The 12,108-nt window shown below is 34.3% G+C and overlaps 1 protein-coding gene across 1 annotated transcript; it reads left to right on the top strand.

Moving 5' to 3' along the window:
• The first annotated feature begins 2,121 nt into the window (after positions 1-2,121).
• LOC145120554 (Exostosin family protein) lies at positions 2,122-6,001 on the top strand. Its single transcript, XM_079056360.1, has 4 exons — positions 2,122-2,473; positions 3,085-3,236; positions 4,124-4,475; positions 5,306-6,001. The coding sequence occupies exons 1-4, from the start codon at positions 2,174-2,176 to the stop codon at positions 5,972-5,974; spliced, it is 1,473 nt and encodes a 490-aa protein (XP_078912486.1). The 5' UTR covers positions 2,122-2,173; the 3' UTR covers positions 5,975-6,001.
• Positions 6,002-12,108: the final 6,107 nt, after the last annotated feature.

The raw sequence follows: 12,108 nt of genomic DNA, 5'->3' as shown, positions 1-12,108 counted from the left end.
TTAAACGAACGAATATGAACAAACCATTTCGTGTTTGTGTTCGTTCGATTCGTTTACAACCCTAGTTATATCCCATATGCTAAATACATGTAAGATGGCTGATATACCATTATAACCGCTAACAAGTATAGGGACCATTTGTGTAAAGTATTAAAAGAAAGTTTTGAGATGAGCGAACCTTTTTAAAGGGTTTAATAAAATTTAACTGCCACGTAAACTTCTAAGGCCCCATTTGATAGACATCTTTTCAGGTCCAAACAGATCTTTCTGGCTAAATGGACCGGAAAGACTGTTTGATATGCATAAAAAAATAGGTCTTTCCCGTTAAGATATGTCTTTCCCAGAAATCTCCAAAACCATATCTTTTGGCTGAATAGGCTGGAAAGACAATTGTACCCCAAACTCCGCCTCTTGTTTTCTTGGATTATTATTTTCTTTTAAATATTTTTTTTAATTTTTTTATTGGATTATTATTTATTACTAATTATTATTTTTAATATATAATATTTATGTATTAATAAATATTATTTTATTGGATTATTAATTTCTTTTAAATAATTCATTTTTTATTTTCTTTTTATGGATTATTTCTTTTTATTGGATTATTTCATATTAATAAATATTATTTATAAATATATAATATTTATATATTAATAAATATTACTTTATTGGATTATTAATTTCTTTTAGTTAATTTTTTTAATTTATTTTTATTAGATTAGTTCTTTTTTTAGATAACACCACCATCATCCTAATATATTTAAGAAAAACAATCCATCCCACCACTATCAGAAATAAATCGGGTCAAGAATCACATGTTGAGTTATAAAAAAAATTAAAATTGCTAGAAAGAATAACAACGTAAAATCAACTTGAAAAAAAAAACTAAAAACAACTTAATCGACATTTTATTTAGATTTTTAAATGATTATTGTGTAATTTTGATTTTGTATGATAATTTTATGTTTTTATAATTATTCAGCAACTTCATCCATCACAGTATAAAACAGCAGGGTAATATTGTTATTTTTCATCATTTAACACAATCAATCAGATGTATAATCAAACAACATGGTTTATTTCTCAGTAAGAAAACTTTTCCCAGACAGCACTTTCCCAAACAAAATTTTCCAAACAGAAATTATCAAACAGGACCTAATATGGCATAGATTAGTGGTTACTTACTATGAGAAACTATCCAACGGGACCTGATAAAATGACTTGTATGTCAATATCACTTATTTATAATACTAATAATAAAAATATAATTAATAATATATAAATTAAAAAGGCAAATTATGGCCATTTATATCCAACTTAAGAGACCATAACTATTTGTCGGATCAAATCTACAATTAAAAGTTCCCAAATACTCATTTATTACACTTAACCATTAACCAAATATTAAAGTGTCAAATCGTATGTCATTATTAAAAATTACATTGTTGTTTTGATATTAATTTTGAATATAAATAATAATATTACCATTTATTGCAATATCATAAAAGTTATATTTATAATAAAAACGTTTAATTTTTATAAAGAAGGAGAAAATAAAAGTACACAAAGAGATGTATAGTCTTACCCAATTTGTAATAATGGTTGCATATCACATATGATACAGTTTGTTTACTGACTTTAGTCTCCTGGTTATTTCAAGGTTATAGCCTTATAGGAGATATGGTTCACATTTGACAATCAAGCTAAACGGTTAGTCTCAAACCATCTTACCCCACTTCTAGCCAACCTTTATGTGTTTTGGGTGAGATTTGAAGTTAGTCACTCATACGAACTTAACAGAAAAATGTTGATGGTGATGGCGACAAGGACCAAAAATGAAATATTTACTAACCACAGCGATCATCCACGACAAATTTTCAAGAATATGATCAAAAGTGCAGAAATGTGCCAACCATAGCGACTAAAAGTGTAATTTACTCTTTTTCTAATGTTAAAAATGACGAGTTTTCATGCCTTTGCTTCATTTTTTTTTTCTTTTTTTTCAATCCATTTTTTGACCTGGAAATATATGGCTAAAAATGGTTTTTATGGTTCTTACATAAATAAACTCATAAAAAGTGTCAATTTCCACCCATATAAAAACACAGAGAGAGGCAAAGAGCGAGATAGTTTTCTCCACTCCTGCACATCGAAGCGTCGTCTCTCGCTAGCTATGAAGACGACGAGATACGGAGGAGTATCGGCTTACGTGGCGACGGCAACGGCAACGGCGATTATCCTGACGACCGTCGTCATAGTTCTGATTATATCCTTCGGCGCTGTCTTCTCTTGTTTCCTCAGCAGCACTGATTCGAAACCGGAGTTCGTCATTCCGATTGTTCAATTGCAAAGTCAGATAAACTTGACTCATCAACATTCCGACGAATACAAATTCCGAGCCGTCATATCACCGGATCATTACCGATCATCAACGTCTTTTCCTCTCATTCTCAGTCGTAATCGAACTTTCATCGTAAGCACCATTTATTCTAAAAATCATTGTTATTGATATTAATTCTGATGTGTAAAGCTCTACATTGACGATTTACAGGACAATCATGAAATTAAGCTGTATATTTTACTTAATTGTATAATTGTGCATGCATTTCATGTGTGAGTGTGTTAAGTGTTAACCTTCTTCCGAAAGTTTTTCCGATTTTCACTGAATCTAGACGACTGAATTCCGATAATCAAATCTGTTACATTACGATTTATATGTGTATAAATTGGAAATATACAATTAAAGTAGCATCGCCTTGAATTTGTTGATTGCGTGCGTTCATATGCATTTGAAGCTACAAACTCAAACGCAAATTTTGATATAGAGTAAAACACGATTGCTTCAAAATTGTATCGATCCCGATTTGTATCCAACTTACTCTTAGGGTGACGTTAATCAGGCAGAATTCAGGTGTGTATGTGTGTGTGAGAGAGACTGTGTGCATTGATCATGATTCTATGAAAAATTCACCTGATTTCGACTTCTATACTCGACGAATTCTAGTTCCCCTAATTTTGATTTATATTCATCGTTTTTAGATTAACATTTGCGATTCGTGATGCGTTATCGTTGAAACATTGCAGGCAAGACGGCGGCGGCGGCGGCCGGAGATAGAACTTGCAAGAGCAAGAGCTTCGATCCGGCGAGCTGCTTCTGTTCATAACCTATCTCAAGTTCTTCGAAGCGGCGACGTTTTGTCCAGTGATATCTATCATAACCCAAGCGCGTTTTATCAGTAAGCTTCTTCGCCCCTCAGCTTACTCCATAGAATGCTTCTCAAATTTTCACTTTCAGTCCCTATTGAATTACGAAAGAACATTTTGAGTTTTGACGTGTGGAAAAAATTAACTAATTATTTATTTAATCATTAAACTTTACATAATTACAGATATGACATAATTCACATTTTCTTTTCATAATCAAACCATCTTCCAAAAAAAATGATATTTTCAATGATAACATTAGCAATAGTCATAGATAAATGGTGTACACGCTATTCCTCAATTAAAATAAGAAGAATAAACAAAAATGAAGATTATGTTATAGTAAAAAAAGAAAACATAGAAACTTATAATTTAATCAAGGTTAAACATAGATAGATGATATAAGTGTATCTAGTTTATATTTCTAAAGATAATTTTGTATTATGTCTTCAATTCGTTTTTAGTAGTAAAAAACTAACAATAAAAAATTGTCGATGAAATTTTCTATAGAAATATTTAAAACTAATTATAAGCTAAATACAATTTATTTAGTTTATTATAATTATAAATAAATAATAGGAAAAGCTTGGATTGCCTTTCACAACTACTTTCCTTCTAAGTCACTAGAATGATAACCACAACATTCCATTCATCAAAAAAAAGGGAATGTCGCTATTGTTTTTGGGTTATAATCATTAAAAGGAAATCAAAGGCCTTACTTCTAATAGACGCATTAAAGAAAATAAAAAATAAAAATCCAGTGGGTTTTTTCTTTTGTGGCAATGTCTTGTTAATTACTATATATCCTCTTTTTCTAGCAAAACAATTTTAGTGGAAAAGTTATATTTTGTAACTTTTCTTTATTTAGGCAACAAAAGTATTACATATAAGAAAATGATTAATTAAATTAATTAAACAGGAGTTATATGGAGATGGAGAAGAGATTTAAAGTATATGTATATGAAGAGGGTGAGCTTCCAATGGTGCATGATGGACCATGCAAAAACATATACACAACAGAAGGAAGATTTATAATGGAGATGGAACATGGAGGACATAATTTCAGAACTAAACATGCGCACCAGGCGCATGTTTACTTCATGCCTTTCAGTGTGACGTGGATGGTCAAGTATCTGTACAAGCCTGACACGTATGACATGACCCCACTTCGACATTTTGTATCTGATTACGTCAGACTCATCTCCACCAAACATCCTTTCTGGAATAGAACTCATGCTGCTGATCACTTCATGCTCTCTTGTCATGATTGGGTAATTACTTTTCTCCTTAAACTCTATTATCTTTAATCATCCTCTATTATTATTCCAGTTTTATAATAGCCAAAATTAATTTACATGAACGGTCCCTGTGCTTTCAAAAATATACCACAAATGGTTCTCATGAAGAATTTCATCAATGCACAGTTGTTATTACTCATATTAACAATGTGCTAAAATTTCTTTACACATAATAGCAACATACTTGTATTTTTTATAAAAACACAATCACTACAAGAATATATTGCTATTATAGGTTAAAAAAATAAAGGTTTTCTTTTTGTTGCTAAAAAAATATATTGCTATTATAGGTAAAACATAAAATACAATGGTATTATATGAGAATACTCTTTCGCATGCCTACTAGTGTACCACCATACATTTTTTGTGGTCCTTATAATCATTTCAAATTTATCTAGTGCACAAAAATGTGACTAATATACGCATTAGTATTATTATTTCTTTTCCCATTTTCAAAACTAAACATTTGGAATTTCTTTTGCACAAAAATATCATTATTTTATTATTTCTACTTTTTTACTTCACCATATTCTTTCTAATCATTACATGACTCTACAATAACGTGTATTTGTTATGGTCGACGTATATTTTCCAAATTTCTCAAATTAAATCAATTTATCTTTATCTAATCACAAAATAAGTGACCATTCCACTAATTAAACAAATAAACGAAATGTGAGTATAGAAGCAAATTAAACGAAATTTACTTAAGTAATTCATTTGAAGAATTATGCAATTCAAATGATACCATGGCAATTTCCAATCATCTTATATATGTTAAAAAAAAAAAACATTAATTTCAGGGCCCACATGCCTCAAAAGCACACCCCAGCCTTTACACAAATTCAATTCGAGTCCTATGCAACGCCAACTCATCCGAAGGATTCGACCCACAAAAAGACGTAAGTCTCCCCGAAATAAATCTCCATAGCGGAAACATCCCTTCAAAACTTGTCTCCCCTCCACCACCCACCACCTCGAGACCCCACCTGGCTTTTTTTGCAGGTGGAGTCCACGGTCCAATCAGACCCATCCTCCTCCACCATTGGATGGGTCGGGACCCAGATCTCCAAATCTTTGAGTACCTCCCAAAACACCTAGACTACTACTCTCTCATGTTAGCCTCCAAATATTGTATTTGCCCTAGCGGCTACGAGGTCGCTAGTCCTAGGATTGTAGAATCCATTTACTCAGAGTGTGTGCCAGTGATAATATCTGAAAACTATGTTTTACCTTTTAGCGACGTCTTGAAATGGGAAGCTTTTTCGGTTAATGTTAAGGTGTCGGATGTTTCACGGTTGAAGGAGATTTTGATGGGGGTGAGGGAAGATGAGTACTTGAGGTTAAAGGAGAATTTGAGACAAGTTAGAAGACATTTTGTTTTGAATCAACCTTCACAAAGATTTGATGTGTTTCATATGATATTGCATTCTGTTTGGCTTAGGAGATTGAACCTCAAACTAGAAGAATGAAATTTAATTTGTAGAGTTGTTATATATAGTCTATATTTTGGTTACGTATAACATAGAAAAATTGTTTTTTTATATTCTTAATTTATTAATACATAATTTATGATAATCGTTTTAGTATACAGGAGTGTTCAAATTTGGATGTATGAAAATCTTGAATGATGCCAAATTTTAATATTTAAATATGTATACCAACTTTAACCTATAACTCTATAGTTTGGGGACATAATCATCATCTGACACCAAAACATCAACAATTCCTCTATGTCTCGTGTTTTCCTAGTTAGCAAGAGACGATTCTTTGTGTTCCTATGTAAATTTGTAACGCAAAATGATTTTTCTTTCCTTGAATTTCTATATAGTTTATAGGAGTCTGATTAAAATGGTAGAAAGGTTGGTTCTAACATCCAATTGGTTATAATTTTTTTTTTTTTTTTTCACATACGATTGTTATATTCATTAATAACAGTTACGTGTAATATAAAAGCCTACACGTGTTCAGGTCAAAAACGAGATACTTAAAAAAAATCAACGTACATTTACATAAATCAACAAAAGATTTTTTTTTTTTTTTTTTTTTTTAAGTTACCAATATAACATTACCAAAATGTTAAATATGTTCATAATGTCAAAATCATATACAATACATTTTTTTGGTGAATTTGGTCCATGTGTGAGAAGAAATATAGAAATGTTACATGTGTTTTAAATAGACAAAATGACATAAATGATCACTGTATGAAAGAAAATTACAAAAATGGTTGTGAGAAAAATCATAGAAATGGTTCCTATGTAAAAAAATTATAGAAATGGTCCCTCTATAAGATATACATGAAATTACAAATTGACCCCATGTAAGAGAGACGACAACAACAACAACAAATTCCATGATTCTCATTTTAAATGGAGCGGAGGAGATAAATGTAGTCGGTCAAATCTTCATTTTTTTTTTGAACCGGCAAATTTTATTAAAACACCCAACCTAGCAAGATGCTAGGAAGGGGGATGGAGCACTTTTATAGTTTACATGATACGAGATTCCATGTTTATACACATTTAAAAGGGTTTACACACCAATCCATCCAGCGAAATGTGCATTTAAATCTCCTATGTTTGACCCATGTAAAGACTGTCGATTTGACCATATCAGCCACCACAGCAGGTAAAGATCGAGTTTTCTTGAAGGTCCAGTCGCATCGTGCCTTCCATAGGAGCCATGCTGTCCCATAGCAAATAGCAATTAGAGTCCTCCGTTTTTTATGACATGTTCCCCATTTGGAAGTGAATTCCACCAGGTCTCTTATATGTGTGAAATGCAAGTCAGGAATCTCACACCACCGAAATATCCATTCCCATACCATCACAGCTTTTGGACATCGGAGAATCACGTGGTCTGTGTCTTCAGGTTCTAATCCACACCAGGTGCATGTAGGGGATGGGAGTTGAATGCCATGTCTGATTAGGGCTGTAGCAGTAGGCATCCGATCTAGAACTGCCCTCCACATAAAGCAACTCAAAAGAGGAAATAACACTGGCATATGTAAGAAAAAGTTACATAAATGATTATTGTGTAACAAAGTTAAAGAAACGGTGTTTATGTAAGACAAAATTAACAAAAAATGGTATTTGTGTATAAGAAAAAATAATTAAAAATTTGGTCTCTATATTACAAAAGATTATAAAAATGGTCAATATTGTCGCAACATGCGGGAAAACTCTCATTCAATATATAATTGAACGTATTGTCTATTTGGGCTAATTAACGATTTATGTGATAGCCTTGCATATTATCTTAATTTATGCAATATTGTCGTGTTTTATACAAAATATACAACAATTTTCCCTATTATTTTCAAAATGCATTCAATATCTACGTACTACTGTTTTTTCTTGTATTATAAGTGGACAATTTATGTGTACAAAAGGTCCATCTTATCTTTTTTTTGAACAACTGAATGTTATAAGCTATTAATAAGCTAGAAAAATAAAGAAACAAACAATTACAAAGTCACTAATAAAGAGTATTTTAACAACTAAACACATTTGACTTTAATTTTGCGATTTCTATGAAGAAACCAATGCTATCAAAGATAGAATCTTTTCGATAATTATTTGAGCTGAATATTTTCACATTACAATAACTCCAAAACACCTGAGTGGCCGTTACAAAATATGCATTCAGAGCTGCACTTCATCGAAAACAAACTCCAAGAATCAATTCACTTACGCATGTCTCTAACAATATCAAACGAGGGAATCATAAGTACAACCATCGACCAATACGACACAAAGTTTGAGTCGCCGCCTCAAAGCTAAGAAACAAGTAATTAACATCTTTTTTATAAGAACCGCATGATGAATACATAACTGACTCCAAATCAATTTCCTTATTAACCAATTATTAATACTATTGACGAGGGTGAGTCTAAAAACCGTCTCTTTCCTCATAGCCGTTCAAACTCCCCCAACTTTCAATCACAGCCGTAATAACTCAACTTTACGGTTAATCCGAAGTTACTTCCTCACCATTCCTCCCCACGACTCCTCCTTCGGCTCCCCACATACACGAACGGCGGTTGTCTCCTTCCAAAACTGTTCCACCGGCTTCTGAGCCTCCTTTCAAGAGTGTTTTATGATAGTTCTCCTTCAACCAACCACGTTTACAGGTTTTTTGCGGTTCCAAACTGTTCTTTGCGTCGATGGCCAACTTCGGTCGTCTTCCGACGTTCTCAAACTCCCTAGACCACAATCCCTTCAACCGCTTCTTCTCATCCTATATATTGATTTCCTTACCATGTCGTACGTTCTTTCACACACTTCACCATGCGCTCAAGCTTATTCCATCTCTAGGGTTTCAAGTTTTTCGCTAATTCTGATGTTGTTTGGGGGCAATTCTTACGGTCCAAGTATCAAGAAATCATATATCGCCCGTATCTCTGTTGGTCTATTCATCCAAAAAAAAAATTATAATTTCTTCTTCATGATTCCCCAATTCTTCTTGATGATAACATGGTAAGTTTCCACCAATTGTTCGATTATTGTACTCTAAACCTTATTCACTTGTGGTGTACATGCTTCATGGAATTCGCGTGGTCGGTGGTTACATCGATTTGGCTTTCTGATATCGATCCTTGTCGGTGCTTACAACCGACCTGCACGCCTTTGTACTGCCTCTACGTTCTCTCTTTGGTTTCGATTGGTCTCCTCGATCCTCGAATTAAAGTCGTTTTGAGGGAAGGTAAATTCTTGCTTTTTTTAGGAATTGTGCTTGTAGTCTGGAAAATTAGGGGTTAAACGAAATTAACAATAATTATTATCAGAGTTTGGGTTCTATGTACAGAAATTGAAAATCTCAGTCATGTGGATTGGAGTTTGATACTAAGTTACAGGATTTCTTAGGTTTCAGGTATGTAATGAGTAATAACACTATTTCTTGATTTTTTTTTATTATTATTAAATAAATTCTTATAAATAACTCTATTTACTGGCTACTGGCGTAGATTTCTTAGTTGAAGCACCTGAAAGCAAGCAGAAGGCCCTTTAGGGCTCTTCTGGATGTTGGTTTTCTCAGGACAACAACTCGAAACCTACTTTTCGTGCTCTTAAGGTATTAATCTGCTGAAGAATTTGGTATCAAAAACCAATCGATCAAAGTTTATTAAAGTTCCTGAATAAATACAAAGAGATTTCCCATAACTAAGGAAGAATAAAACAGTTGCCTACCTAATACATAGAAACAGATAAATACGTAAATTGGATAAAGAGATAACAACTAATTAATTTCAACACTCCCCCTCAAGCTGGAGCATGAAAATCAAGAATGCCCAACTTGTTAAGTAAGAACTGGAGTCGTTCAGCACCCAAGGGCTTAGTAAGGAGATCGGCAATCTGGTGTTTTGATTCAATGCAGAGAGGCTTAATGTCACGGGAATCCACACGTTCGTGAACAAAATAGCAATCCATCTCAACGTGTTTTGTTCGTTCGTGAAAGACATGAGTGTTGGTTATGTGGCGCGCAGCTTGATTGTCGCAAAACAAAGGAGTAGGATCGGCTATATAAATATTGAAATCTTGCAACAGCCATCAGAACCAAAGGACTTCACTAACAGTCGTTGCCATGGCCCTATATTCTGCTTCGGCGGAGGAACGCGAGACCACGGACTGCTTCTTTGTCTTCCAGGATACTAGGGAGCCACCTAAGAGTAAAATGTATCCGGTACGTGATCTTCGTGTAGTAACACAACCGAGCCAGTCGACATCACAACAAGCAGCAAGATGAAAGTCTCCATGTTTGGGAATGAAAATTCCTTGACCAGGGGTAGCCTTGAGATAGCGCAAAATTCTAGTAACTGCCTTCATGTGTTCCTCACGTGGGTCAGAAACAAACTGACTCAGAATGTTGACAAAATACGCGATATCAGGTCTAGTAGCTTGTAAATACAACAAACGACCAATGATGCGTCGATATTGCTTGACATCAGTTCGAGGACTGTCAAGAAATATGTCAATCTTCGTGTTTTGTTCCATAGGAAACGTACTAGGGCGACTGCCAAGTAGACCGTAATCTTCAAGAATGGCTCATGACGAGACCATCTGAAGTTTTTGCTACTTCAATTCCAAGGAAATATTTGAGGGGACCCAAATCCTTGATGCTAAAGACTTTGTCGAGATGTTGTTTAGTAGAGTCGATCTTGGAAACATGATTTCCCGTGATGATAACATCATCAACATAAATAAGAACAGCTGCAAACAAATCAACCTCTCGAATTGTAAAAAGTGAATGGTCAGCTCGGGACTGCTTATAACCAAAGTCAACTAAAGCATTAGTGAACTTTTGGTACCATGTCCGCGAGGCCTTCTTTAAACCATATAACGACTTCTTCAATTTGCAGACACGAGTGTCATCCCGTTTTGAAAACCCCTGTGGAATTTTCATATAAACATCTTCTTCTAGTTCGCCATGTAAAAAGGCGTTATTAACATCCAATTGATGCAACTTCCAATTCCTTTTGACATCGACCGTTAAAAAACAACGAACTGTCACGAGCTTAGCAACCGGGGCAAAAGTATCATGATAATCCACACCTTCAATTTGGGTGAAACCCTTTGCTACTAAACGCGCTTTATATCTTTCGATGTCACCATTAGGCTTATATTTAATCTTGTAGACCCATTTAGAGTCAATAGCATGTTTGCCTTCTGGTAAGTTTTCTAGAGACCACGTATCATTTTGTTCAAGGGCTTCAATCTCATTTTGCATAGCTTTTCGCCACCTTGCATCCTTCATGGCTTGATAAAAAGTTTTGGGCTCACTATTTTTTGTAATGGCTGCCAAGTAAGCTTTATGTGAGTCAGAAAAAGCATCATATGAAACATAGTTAGCAATGGGATATACCGTCGAAGAGGGATGATCAGGGGCGGTTTGCATGTGGTCTATCGAAGGTGGCAGCTCGACATCAAAATCACGGAAGCGTGCTGGTTGACTTCTGTTTCTTTTTGGTCTAGCCAATTGATCTTCGTTGTCAACGGGCGTAGTGATCTGTTCCTCTTCAAGTATATCTTGTGTAATTATGTTGTGAGGTTCGGACGAGCTATGAACTTCGCTTTCATCTTCAAATATTTGCCTTGTCAAATCGCTTGAAAAATAGGTTTCCTCATCAACCCGAAGACCCTCTTCACTAAAACCACTTTCAACGGTGTCTTCATGCCACGTGGGAATTTCAAAGGAATCCTGATTCTAACCCTCTTTCTTCAGTTTCATATAAGGAAAAACCTTTTCAAAAAAACGAACATCATGCGAGACTACAATCTTTCCATGTTCCACATCATAAACTTTGTACCCTTTGGTGCCAATAGGATAACCAATGAAAACTCCTGGTCTTCCTTTTGGTTCAAATTTGTCTCCCCCTGTCACTGTACTATGGTAATAGGCGAGACATCCCATGGTTCTCATTCCCTCATAATCAGGTTTTTCACCAAAAATAATTTCGTAAGGAGTTTTATGGTGTATAACTTTAGATGGCAATCTATTAATGATGTAGGTAGCTGCTTCAATACATTCACCCCAGAAATTTTTCGGTAGGCTTCCTTGGAACATCAAAGTGCGAGCTGTCTCGAGTAAATGGCGATGTTTGCGT

This window comes from Lactuca virosa, chromosome 6, assembly GCF_052849685.1.
Source record: "Lactuca virosa cultivar CGN04683 chromosome 6, Lactuca_virosa_CGN04683_v6, whole genome shotgun sequence".
Lineage (NCBI taxonomy): Eukaryota > Viridiplantae > Streptophyta > Magnoliopsida > Asterales > Asteraceae > Lactuca > Lactuca virosa.
This window is presented reverse-complemented; position numbering and strand designations above follow the sequence as displayed.

Bases quoted from the DNA above. Each gene is read 5' to 3' on its own strand.
- LOC145120554 (XM_079056360.1), top strand. From the start codon at position 2,174: ATGAAGACGACGAGATACGGAGGAGTATCGGCTTACGTGGCGACGGCA. The intron at 3,237-4,123 runs GTAAGCTTCTTC...TTAATTAAACAG, and splicing joins AACCCAAGCGCGTTTTATCA to GAGTTATATGGAGATGGAGA. The intron at 4,476-5,305 runs GTAATTACTTTT...CATTAATTTCAG, and splicing joins TGCTCTCTTGTCATGATTGG to GGCCCACATGCCTCAAAAGC.